The sequence below is a fragment of the Magallana gigas genome, chromosome 7 (genome assembly GCF_963853765.1).
Source record: "Magallana gigas chromosome 7, xbMagGiga1.1, whole genome shotgun sequence".
Lineage (NCBI taxonomy): Eukaryota > Metazoa > Mollusca > Bivalvia > Ostreida > Ostreidae > Magallana > Magallana gigas.
The window spans coordinates 50829929-50843298 of NC_088859.1; the positions used below are offsets into that span (position 1 = coordinate 50829929).

At 34.6% G+C, this 13370-nt stretch overlaps 2 protein-coding genes across 5 annotated transcripts; both read left to right on the forward strand.

Annotated features, from left to right (window-relative positions):
• Positions 1-1792: 1792 nt before the first annotated feature.
• Positions 1793-8881, forward strand: LOC117684475 (NFX1-type zinc finger-containing protein 1). Of its 2 annotated transcripts, none has more exons than XM_066066248.1 (2): positions 1793-7008; positions 7598-8881. In XM_066066248.1, exons 1-2 carry the CDS (start codon positions 1803-1805, stop codon positions 7708-7710), a joined length of 5319 nt encoding a protein of 1772 aa, XP_065922320.1. In that variant the 5' UTR covers positions 1793-1802; the 3' UTR covers positions 7711-8881. The 2 variants fall into 2 exon arrangements, with proteins under 2 accessions (XP_065922320.1, XP_065922321.1); XM_066066249.1 differs by having other exon boundaries at positions 7601-8881.
• A 685-nt stretch (positions 8882-9566) lies between these two features.
• On the forward strand, positions 9567-13350 carry LOC105336499 (SET domain-containing protein 9). Of its 3 annotated transcripts, none has more exons than XM_034456940.2 (6): positions 9567-9768; positions 10040-10353; positions 10609-10732; positions 10830-10939; positions 11442-11562; positions 12829-13350. In XM_034456940.2, exons 1-6 carry the CDS (start codon positions 9680-9682, stop codon positions 12914-12916), a joined length of 846 nt encoding a protein of 281 aa, XP_034312831.2. In that variant the 5' UTR covers positions 9567-9679; the 3' UTR covers positions 12917-13350. The 3 variants fall into 3 exon arrangements, with proteins under 3 accessions (XP_034312831.2, XP_034312830.2, XP_034312832.2); XM_034456939.2 differs by having other exon boundaries at positions 9577-9768; positions 10830-10945; XM_034456941.2 differs by having other exon boundaries at positions 9665-9803; positions 10830-10945.
• Positions 13351-13370: the final 20 nt, after the last annotated feature.

A 13370-nucleotide genomic window follows, 5' to 3' on the forward strand; every position in this document is an offset into this window, starting at 1 on the left:
TATAAAAATAATTAATGAATAGGTCCTAAAAATAAATATGAACAATGATAGATATATGACAATTATCGGTGTATAAATTATATTCCATGAATATAATTTTAAAAATATTGAATAAATGGATTGTAGTTTTAAATTAAAGTCCAGTCTTTATTTATTATACATTTACACATCTTTACTATCTAACAATGTAAAAATGACCAGAGACACCTAAATACTTTTAAAACAAACATTGCAGCCGGTGATCAAAATGTACACAACAACAAAAAGATTGAACTATGATATGTATTAGCTTTTTAGTTTAATATCCTGCACTATAAATACTTTATAGCAACAAATAACACTAAATTGTTTTATATTATTTTTATTTTACAAATATAACAAATAAACCACTGTGGTTATGCGAACAATAAACAGGTTTGATAAGGTAGATTTTCTGGTAGCTGTAGAACCGTAGCGCTACGGGAAATTCGGTTTGACAGAAAAACTGCAGTTCCACCCATAAAAAATAGCTGTATCTTCAATCGCACAAAAAGTTTCAAACGGTTTAATTGGACTTTTCAAAATAATAAAGGAATATATTGTCTTTTAGATCATTATTTTCTATAGATAATATAATATCAATAATGAAATAAAATTTCTAGATTTAATGAAAAAGTATCTTTTGTAAAGACGATATTGGTTTATATCTGCGTGGTGATTTGCTTGTTTTCTGACATATCTAAGCAGTATTTATATGGCAGTCATTACTTTCGATGTTCTTTTAACATGATAAGCAAATATTTTTAAGCGTAAATTAAAAATAAAATTAAACATTAATTATTTTTTTTTAAGTGGAGGGGCAAATCCATGGTAAGTCGATTTTCTATGTATAAATTGACAAAAATGAAAAAAAATTTAGCATGGGGGGAGCTCTCTGATGAGTCAAGTTTTATATGTAAGTTTAAGAAAAAATGTCTACTCCAAAAAAAGGGGGAAATCAATCAATCAATCATAATCACAATCACTTTAAAAGAGGAGATACAGTGCAATGAATATTTATATATTAACATCTTTATTATTTAACAACATTGTATCTGAGATTAAACTATTGTTCTACATATAAATAAATAAATTATAACAAATCTTATAAACTATGAATAATGAAAATTTACTGAAAAATAGGTATGTTTTATTTTTTGGCATTCAAATTTCACGTTGTTAATTTTATTTTATTAATTTATTATAATTCATTGTTTGATCACATGCTGTGCTCGCCCCAACGGTCGCACCGTAAAACATATTACAATATATTTATCTTTAAAGTACTGTTGAAGGTGTGTGTAACATCAATAGTGTAAACTTTTTATTTAAAACATACCATGCTTAGTCGTTGAGTACTGTTCGTCCGCCTTTTCATAAAAACAACAATCCATGACAGTGTGAGAACCTGTACTTTTTCTGGCCTTTTGACAAAATTGCAAATACTTCTTTTAGCTTGTCAGTTACACTTTTTGGCATATAAACGTTCATGTGTGTCGTATTCATTTTCTAATTTCAATGGACTACAGTAGCTTTTCTATATTCAAAACTCGTTACAATTCCAATAATGCCAATCTTTCTATTAAAAGAAGAATGAAATTTATCTTAAAGTCCAAATCAAAATGGAAACATATATTTCAATATTGTTGTTAAGATAGAGCGCATGGCATTAAACTTAAAAAAAGGGTTTTGTTATTTTAAATTGATTTAATTTAATATGTAATTTAATAGTAGGAAATATATCAAACCTAGTTCGATTTATCGTTCAGGTAAATAGCTAAAGAATGGGGAAAAGGAAGAGAACATGGTCGGATAATTACCAAAGCTGTTCAAAACGATATCGAAAGGAAGAATTTACAAATTTTCGACAATTCATTCATGAAGCTCCAGATGCATTGCGACAAATCAAAGGTACAAAGCGTGTCTGCAGTCATAGGGATTTATTGGCAATATTACAGTCATGCACTCAAGAAACGTCAATAAAAATGGTGGACTGTTCAAGCGAACTAACAAAAGTTGATAGCACGCTTTATGAAAGGAATAATTTAGAGAGTGGCGATATCATATGGATTATCAATATCTTAGCATCTGCAATTAATGACCAACCGGAGCTAGTGTGTTCTATTATTGAAAGAAGTAACTTTTTTGAAAGATCAGATGTTTCAGGGATGGTCTTAAAAAGTGCAGCAACAGACTGCTATAAATTAAAAGGCTGGACAAAAGACTTTATCACTTTATTGGTGTCCGTACCAAGGCAATATACAAGTAAAAACATGTTCTTTAAAACTATTTTTAGACTTCTATCAAAATCAGAATGCATTAATGATTCTTTAGTAATAGAAGAGATAATAAAAACCTTCAGAAATCTGAAAGTCAAAGAGAAGGATATTCAGGATGACAGCCAAACACAATTACCTGCACCTGGATGCATTGAAGACATATTGTGTGATTTGATAACATGGACAATTTTTCCAACAAGAGAAATGGTGGTCAATGACAAATATCCGCCACGATGGCCACGCGACTTGAAAACGTTGCGTATTCCCTATGTAAATTCTGCCCATTATCTAATGGAGCAGTTCAGTATGTTTCTGGAAGATTTCATTGGCCCACTGCGCAAAGGGATCCAGAACTTTATCAAATACGCACAGTCAAAACAACCACAAGGCAGATTCAGGGATAAAGATATTTGGATTTATAAAAGAGTTTGTCTACTTGGTAACAAATGCATCGAAGGTTCGGGCGTTTGTCTAGAAGTGCAGTTTGATACCAGTACCATGAAAAAAATGCGTTGGGGTGCCAATAAACGTTTGCAATACGGAAACGTAGTATGCTTAACAGTGGATGACTCTTCCGAGTTAATATACGCACTAGTTGCTAATCGGGATCTGAAACAACTGACGGAAGGAAGAACCTTTCTGAAAATACTCGAGGAGAATCCAGATATCATACATAAGTTTAGACGGATGCATACATCTCGACTTGTGATGATTGAGGGCAAATCTTTTTTTGAAACGTACAATCACACGTTAAAATCTTTGCAAAATTTAGCTATGAAAATGTTAGGCGGGAATGAAAACATACCATTTGCCAAATATTTCGTTAACCTCAATTCTGAAGTTTTGGAACCACTTTACATGCAAAGTAAGAACAATGAAGAAATCACATTAGACTTTTCATGTCTAGTGCACACCGAACAGAACTTTTCTACTTTATATAAAAAAGTACCAATTTTGGAAGTTGAAAAATGGCCAACACGAGAGGAAATGTATCTTAATGAGGATCAATATGAGGCACTCAAGAAATGTTTGACGAAGGAAGTTGGTATCCTTCAAGGCCCCCCAGGCACTGGAAAAACTTGGATGGGAGTACGGATTGTGGAATTTCTTATAAATAACTTTAGAAATATGTTCGACATTGCAGAAAGACGGCCAATTTTATTGCTTAGTCATACAAATCATGCACTTGATCAGTTCTTTGCGAAGTTGTTGGAATTGAAGAGCATTAAACGTATTTTAGCACAAATGGGTTATAGGAAACCGTTTGTGAGAGTCGGACAGCGGTGTGGAAATGAACAAGTAATGGAATATTCAATAAATGCACATAGAAAACAATATAGGCAGAACACTAAATATTGGTCTGGTACGCTGAAGGAAATGCGAAAATCTCTAAAATCTGTGGATTACATAGACACTTTACTGGAATTCTTACAGGAGGGTATAGTGTCTGTTGATTTTCTAAAATCTGAGGAAATTATATTACAGAAACATATTTTTTCCTTGACACACAATCCGTCCTTCGTTCCCAAAAACAATGGAATATTAGGTACTTGGTTAGGAATAAATGAGAATGAAGTTCGATACAATCACGGAAACGAAACACAGGCAGTTGATAGAACAGAAATGGAATTAGACAATATGTTTCCGCAGGAAACTGAAAGAAAATTCTTGGACGATAATGACAAAAATGAAGTTGCAAAAAGGAACATTTTAAAAGCCATTAGCCCTCTTTTTGTTCTTTCCCGCTTACATTTTCTGCCAAATGAATATCACATGCTCCAAAAAAGTAAACGCTCTGCGTTTGCATATATACGTAATATGCTTAGAAATCAGAATGACTTTATGCCTGATGAAACGGTGAGACGTTTAGAAAATGTTTGGGATTTGAAATACAAAGACCGTTGGAGACTTTACAAGTTTTGGATTCGGAATATTACGTTCAAATTGAAAAATCGTAGGAAGCACATCGTAGAATTATTCAATGAACGTGACAAAGCGGTTCAGATTGAACGTTTCGAACAAGATTTAGAAATCCTCACGTCAAGTTTAATGGTTGGTATGACAACAACTGGTGCTGCATTAAATATGAAACTTCTGAGAGAAATACAGCCACGTATTGTGGTTGTAGAGGAAGCAGCGCAAGTTCACGAACAACACATTATTGGATGTCTGACTAAAGAATTGCAACATCTAATTTTGATAGGCGACCACCAGCAACTCCGTCCAGCTATGAACAATTATGATTTAAAACAATCCCATAAAACGGATGTTTCATTGATGGAGAGGTTGGTGATGAATAAGTTCCCCTTTCACTGTTTGACTTGTCAACACAGAATGAGACCCGAGATCTCCCGAATGCTGACTCCAGCCATTTACCCAACACTCAAAAACCATTCGTCCGTTCTGTCCTACCAAAATATCAAAGGTATGAAGCATAACTTATTCTTTATGAATCACCAATATTTAGAGAATCAAACGAAGTTTTCTACAAGTTATACAAATGACTTTGAGGCTGATATGATAGCTCAGCTTTACAAATACCTAATATTGCAAGGATATTCTAACGCTGATATTACCATTTTATCTGCATATAATGATCAAGTTAAAAAAATCAGAAGGAACGTGGCTGAAATTTCACAAGGAATTCGAGTAAGTGAAGAAAGGTTGCAGCAGAGGGTTCAAATCACAACAGTTGACAATTTTCAAGGGGAAGAAAACAGAATTATTTTGCAATCGCTTGTTCGAAGCAATAAGAAGTGCATATTAGGTCATCTTTCCGATTCTTTGAGAATTTGCGTTTCATTGTCAAGAGCGAAAGAGGGAATGTATCTAATTGGAAATTTTGAAATGCTTAATAATGGTAGCGATGGTTTATGGAAGAAAATGATCAAAAAAGCAAACGAAAGTGGAATGTTTGGGGAAAGCTTGTTGCTAGTATGTCAAAATCATTCAGAAACGATCACCGAAGTGTCTACTCCTCAAGATTTTGAGAAAGTTCCAGACGGCGGGTGTATTGAGCCATGTGCAACCAAACTGCAGTGTGGGCACGACTGTGACAGACGATGTCACGGCGATGAATCGATTCACAACCTTCCATGTCAAAGGCCATGCTTGAAGATCTGTGATAGTGGACATCTTTGTCCAAAAAAATGTTACAAAGAATGCGATGATTGTATGACAAAAGTGATGAAAAAGCATCGGACTTGTGAACATGCAGTAGAAATACCTTGTTGTAGAGATCCTTCATTAACGTCATGCCGCTTTGATTGTGCCAGAGAACTCCAGTGCGGACATCCTTGTACCTTGCTATGTGACCAAAGTTGTGATGATTGCATTTGCAAAGTTTTGATAAACATTGTTCCCACACAATGTCATCACAAAACAAAAATTGAATGTTACAAAAAGGATAGATATATCTGTCAGAAAAAATGTACAGAAATTCTTCCATGTGGCCATCGCTGCAAAGGAGATTGCCATCAATGCTCAAATGGAAGATTGCACATTCCTTGTAAGGAAATGTGTGAAAAAACACTAGTTTGTGGACATCGTTGCAGAGATTTTTGCTGGAATCCATGCCCTCCATGTACGGAAAACTGCGACAGGGGTTGTATTCATAAAATAAATAGATTTGATCATTTATGTAAAAACGTGTGCGAGTCATGTGAAGAAATGTGTGACTGGAAGTGTTATGATGAATGCGAAAATAGATTTGCTTGTTCTGCAAAATGTTTCGAGGACTGTAGGAGACCCCCTTGTGAAAAAAGATGCAAAAAGTCGTTGGAATGTAGCCCCAATCATAGGTGTATTGGGTTGTGTGGTGAAAACTGTCCTAAAAAGTGCAAAAGATGTGACAGAAATGAATTAAGCAATTGTGTCGAATCAAAAAACATTGACAATTCTCTATTTATAGAACTCATAAAATGTGGACATGTATTTGAGGTTGAGACAATGGACACTCATATGAATCTGCACTCAAAAGACGATTCCTGTAGAGACAAACAGGTTGCATTAAAAAAATGCCCACGATGTTCGACGCCTATAAAAAGAAGTGGGCGATACAAAGTTGTTATTAATCAAGCATATCGGGATCTAATGAATGTAAATCGAAAATGTGAAGAAATGACAAATAATCTATTTTCTTACGAACATCTTTCTTTAAATGCACAAAACAAGGTACAACGTCCCATTCATTTAGACGTTAATGCAGGTCCATTGGCCGCTGAACAATGGCGTAACAAACATGTCAAAACTGTCCTCCAAACTTTTTACAAGAAAGGAAACCCTCGAAAAAAAGAACTTCTTATTATCAGTGACCGTTCCTTTCTTCTGGAAATTGAAAATTCCTTTGATGTTCTATCGAAATGGATTTTACATCATTCTGATATATGTTTTACTCAAAAGGAACTCGAACAATTGACTGATGAGTTGGAAAGGCTTTTGATGTATGCTGACTTGATATTACTGAAATTCAAAGAAAAAAGTATCTTATCTCAAAGTGAACTTGACATAATAGAGTCTAACTTATCAAAACTCCGATGTCCAGATGTCACTACCTTCAATCGTGGCGATATTGTGTCAGCTCAGTCAGTAGTTGATGAGATAAGAAGAATGCATGGTATTTCGTGTCAGTGGATGCTTGAAGAAGACAGAAGAATGTCATTCAAAGATGTGGTTTGTGGAAAACACGGAAACTGGTACAAATGTACCAAAGGTGAGTTTGTAATAAAATTCCATTCCGTCAATTTATTTTTGATAAATAGACTAGTACATTTTTTCATATATGATACATAGAGATACATATTATATAACAGCGAAGAATAATTGATATGTTAGAGAAAAGATATGAAATTTTATTTTATAACATGTACTCTCCTCTTGTTTAAACTGGAGAAAATGACAAGACTAGAATGTCTAACCTAGATTTGTAATTAAGCAATTCTTTTATCCACTCAAAGTTCTTGAACACTCGCATAGTTTTTAACATTATCATTCGTATAAAATGCTAAATTCCTTTGGGCTTTTGTTTGCCCTGCGTTTTAACCAGAGGCAATAGTAAAGGCGGTTCAAAACAGAATCCGTGATTTTTTTTTCTAATGAATTTGTGTATTTTAAACACAAAAATAATCAGGAAACCGAAATACAACTATGTTGAATTAATTAAGCAAACAGTGATGGAAACAGAAACAGCTTATATAAAGTCCTATGACAAAAATGAATATAGCTTCTTTTAATTAGTAATAAAAAGTAGTTAGTGTGTTAAATTTGGCAACAGAAAACTATTAAATTCGAAATCAATCCAGCAGGTCATATCTACTTGAGTGAAGTAGCCGGTACAGTTGACGATCCAAGATGCCCTGACTGCCTATCATCTGAAGGCGACTCTCCTTCCGAGGAAGAAATGGAGGTGGCCTAAGGCGCGACACGGCTAGATAGATGAAATTTACAATCAATATGAAATGTATCATAATTTTTTTTCAATAGTTGTAGCGTAGAAGTTGTTTGTTCATTAAAACGATAAATTATAAATAAATTACTGAGCATTTCATGTTTACTTATAGACCTGAAAGTAAACAAGATACATGTATTAAATGTGTACGAGATGATGATTGTGCAATTTGTAGATATGAATCGAAAAATGCATTCAATATGTATTCATTGCTTGTGAAATTTACTTTATTAGAAAGGTTTAGTTAAAAAAAATACAATGCATTCAAGTTTTGTCAAGTAATATTATTGCGCGTGTAGAAAATCGAGATTTGTTGTGGTGTATTATTATGTCATGTGTGGACTGTTTCCTTTTAGCATTTTAAACTTTGTAGCTCATTTCATTTATTTTTTAAATCCTTTTTTCATATTTTGTAAGACTTTTGTGAATTTGCATCTCTCAAAGAAAAATGGTACAGAGATGCATCGGTCAGTACATCGTGTGTTTACTGTACTCGTCTGAATCAAATCGTGTCTAATTGCTCATTTTGATAGTAAGGTGATAATTCTTAGCTGAAACTTGTGTGGAAGTATCCTCATGTAGGGACTGGGTAGATTTAAGTTTATTTTTATTTTCAAGCTAAAATGTCACCAGAGGCATGTCAAAATGTCGAACCAAACGTTCAAGTGGCAAATTCATGATTTGTGGCCCTGAAAAGTGTGTTTCTGTGCATTGCTTTAAACACTGTAAAAAAATATCAAACACGCATTTTACATAGAACATATATAAATATAAATAAATGAAACTTGGACTTTATTATTTTTCTTACAAGTGTTGCTCTGATGTCGTCATCAGATAAAAGTTTTCAGTGATACTATCTTACAGAGGGGAAAGTAAACAAAAAGACAGATGTGATTATATGATTTTTGTTAGTTTTATTAGATTTAAATGAATAGAGAAATAAACAGAGTGTTATAGCAAATATGTGTTTAAATATTTATTCATTAAAAGCTCATTAAAAGTTACCCATAATTGGTTTGACAGCTATGCAATATAAACTGGTCGTTTGCATGTCGCCTGCTGCTTCATTGCAATAAGAATTGTGAAAGAATTTCATACACTGTACTAGTAGATGCTCAACATTATTATTGAAGAAGTATTAACTTCTCATTAACCAGCCCCTAAGAACACAAGCTTAGGTCTGCGAGACCCAACGTACAGGCAATATCTCCTTGCATCTTGAATTCATTTTCTGACAATGCGGTGGACATTTTAATACCCACATCGAATAGATGCACAGACATGTAGCATAGGGGGGTGGGGGTGGGGGTGTTAACATTGTGTTAAATTGGCCCCCATGCAGGTTATAGGTACGCTATGCTCTGCCAAGATACCCCTCCCACCCCCATGGATTGTGATTTTTGTGATTTGAGAAATGCATTATTTTATTCCTTTTAATATTTTTTCTTTTTTGCTTTTTTGGATGAGTTTGCACCCCCCCCCCCCCACCCCCCCGCCACACACTTTCTAAAACGATGCTACGAACCTGCATGGAGAGCAGGCTCATACTCGTAAGCATTTTAACTTTACTTATGTACCTATATTGACACATAAATAGAGGGGTACCACTCACTATAGATTTCATAAGAACAGATTCGATCAGTATACGCTCAATTTTAGCTTGAAGCAAACAGCTCCAGATCAATAAAGCAGATCGAAGTTGTAAAGAAAACAATTAGGTAAGAGAAAATTTACACACTAATTCACCTATTATAATACGGTAGCATCTAAAAATTATTGGTTGTCATTTTACGTGAAATTGCTATAAAAAGATACCAAACAGTAACTGTTATAAATGCGAGCAGCCATGCACCGCATATTCATCGTTTTCTTGTGATGCGTTCGCAAAACCCCGCCTCGTAATGACGACTATTGGCGTATTGAATATATAAATGGAATGTTCAGTTTATTTCAAAGAATCAAGTTAAAATGGCTCCAATATCGATACAGATTTGTTCCTTGGATCGCTCTCAACTTGAATCAAAGGTTGGTCTAGGCCTATACCATATCCTATGACAAATGTAAGGAAAACCTTGAAATATAGTAAACCGAATTACCTCTGAAGCATATCGTAACGGCCTGTATTTATTTATTTATTTGGCGTTGCCGATAACTTAAAGCGACATTAAAAACATATCTTGTTTATGTGTGAATTTTGATGGTAACTGATCATAATCAATTTGTATGGATTCAGTTTTGCACTGCAACACTCCTTAATTATATACTATGGATTTTATTTAATGTCTTTATAATATAGGTCAGCGAGAACTGTGGATCAAGGTCATAGTGACAAACTAATTGCTGATCATGTGGTACTGCATTCTATTCTGGGTCTGTTTTCTGGATTCCATCAGTTTTACCAGCCTGAACAGAAGATATGTCTGGAGACTGCATATAAAGCACTGGCCAGTAGAGACCCTGCCAAGATAGCCAGACTGAACTCTCAGGCCACAGGGGCTCTACTGGGATTTACAGTAGAGAGGGGGCCCAGTACACTACCCCAGGGAGGGACAGGGGTGTTTGTGACCAGTGGATGTGTCCCCAAGGGATCAGTGGTGGCATTCTACCCAGGTACCATTATGAAACATTCATCCTAATTCATTCTCTGAAGGACCGTTTTGGATTTTACAGTACTGTTCTATTATGTTAAGTAGTATACATGCACTTGTACAATGGATCATGTAAAGTCCCCAACTGTTAAATTTATTGCACATTTTTTGCTCTGCATTTTCTACCAGTTTCTTTTAATACAACATGTAATTTTACTTTGTTTACATAAGAAAATTCTCTGACAACTCTTCTGTAGTCAACACTACATTGTTCCAGGCACTGTTTACTATCCACATGAGGCCATTTTCTTCCAAAGCATTGGGAACTCGTTCATCTTCAGATGCATTGACAGTGTGTTGATAGACGGCAATGACAGAGGCCTCTCTAAGATGATTTTCAAGTAAACCAGAATCACTTAGTTCAATACCAAACTTTCTGGTACATTGATATGTCAACTATAACTTGTACATTGTACATACAATGATGTTTTTTTTTAGTTCATGTTCCCAGAGAGATAGACAAGGCCCATTCAATGTCTGTGATTCATCATGGCTGACCGCTTGTTTACAAAACCCACTAGCAATAGGACAGTATGTCAACAACCAGAGTAAAGGTCCTATTAACAGATCATTTTTTAAATTTTGATTCTTTTGCTGTGAAACTTTTACATATGATAACAAAATCTGCAATGATTATAAACCTACTATCATAAATTAAGTAATGTTTAATATATAAAAGTTAGAACAGAAAATCATATTGCAATTATGATTTTTTTATAAGCCTTTAAGCTCGTTTGAACTGAGGGTTCAAGATAACTTCTCTGGTCACCTGTTGTCCATTATCCATTCTTTAGTCTATCTGTATGTTTATAAACCTTTAGCCTTAAACCTTAAGAAATTTAGAAAGGAAAACAAATTCCAGAATATTGCTACTTGTGTGAGCAATATGGCCGATTAGCCTATTGAAAAATTGTTTCAATTAAATTACAATTCACTTAATTGTTGAATCTGTATGTATTAGTATGGTATTTCCTGTGTGTGACAGTTTTACATGCTACAGTCAGTAAGTGGTCACCGTGGATAGTAAACATGTTAGTTGTTTTGTTACAGAGTTCCCGGCTAATGTGGCTTACCAGGAATTCAGTGTGCCTATGGATTTTCCTTTCCATCTGAGACAGTTTCTGCCCAATGTCTTCTACTCCCCACACTCGGCGGAAGATTTAACACAAAGGTCTGTTGAAAATGAGTTTGTAAGTCCATAGTACAGGCTCAGTACACAAAGAAAGGTCCCATGTCTTATAATATAGTTACCATATTCTGTATTAGCAGACATGCCATATCATTTGATTTAAATGAAGGAATTCATTGATTAGATTTAAAACTTGTAAATCATTTAATAGGATAAACTTAAAAAATTATTTTCAGATGCACATTTTTGTAGTGAATACATACAGGTATTTAATTCCATCAAGTATATGTACCGGTAGTATCATCTCATCTTGTCTTTGTGATTGCTTACAACTTGACATACCATAAGATTACAAAAAGATAGAACTAGAACATTGACATATTGTTTATTGACTACTATGACACTGGCTGGTATTAATGACTACAGTATGTGACATTGACTAGTACTTTGAGCCTGACTAATACATTGACATTGACTTGTACATTGACATTAACCATCAACACTGCCTTGTAATTTGACTCTGACTAGTACATTTACATTGATTTGTACATTGACATTGACTTGTACAATGACATTGACTTGTAAATTGTTATTGACGTGTACATTGTTATTGACTTGTACATTGTTATTGACTTGTACATTGACATTGACTTCTACATTGCAGTGACTGGTACCTTGACACCGACTTGTACATTGACATTCCTTATAAGGCCAAGTACCTGTTGAGTCCTGTTCAGTGACACCGACTATAACATTGACATCGACTTGTACATTGACCAATGACTAGTACATTGACACTGACTTCTACATTGACAGTTACTTGTACATTGACTATGACTGGTACCTTGACACTGACTAGTACATTGACATCGACTTGTATATTGTTATTGACTTGTACATTGACACTGACTTGTACACTGATATTCCTTGTAAGGTCAAGTACCTGTTTAGTCCTGTTCTTAATTTAATACTGGCTTGTTGTATTAGTGCTGTTATATGATAATGAATCTGCACAGCCTGGTGTGTTGGTGTGTTATTGGACTGACAATATCCAAATATGAGCATTCAATGCTCAAATATTAAAGTACCTTAATAAACCGTGGCAATGACTCGTAGCTTGACAGCTATGATTCTATCTAGTTCTTCCCCATTATTTGACAATGTCTAGTTCTTGGACAAACTATGACTGATAAGTACTGGTACTCTTACATACTGTGACACTGAGTAGTACCTTGAAATGATATTAGTTATTAGTATTTTAACTTAATTACTATGAAACAAATTATTTTTGTTTGTTTGTTTATTCAGAGCCCTAAGGCTTGTGGTGCTGGTGTCAGTAAGAGATATTGGAGCGGGCGAGGAACTCTTCTCCACCTACTTCACCGTTGTCCGTTGATTGCATGCAAGGATTGTCACGATCAAAGGGAACAATACAGACACCAGTAGAGAAGCTCTACACCACTTCACAGAAGTACAGTGCATGTTAAAAATCAGAACATTATCAAGAAAGAAAGCAGTGATCTACATCATGATCCAACATGTACATGGACATCGGTGTATGACTGTATGCAAGTGTTAAGGTTCACAGTTCATCTGCAGCTGTCCGACACGACAATCCAATGTGTCTTTGAACACAGGACATGCAGCTTGCATATGTAGTAGAACTAAATAATATCTGCGTTAGATATCTTGAAGACAAGATGATTTTGTAATATGTAGGATCTTGGCATATCTTTAGTTCATACCCAACTCTGCGCGAAACAGAATCAGAAATTCATATTGATCCATTAATTCAATGTAGACTGTTTCAAAATAAAAATCTTTGCACATTTTACTTTACTGAGTAATTA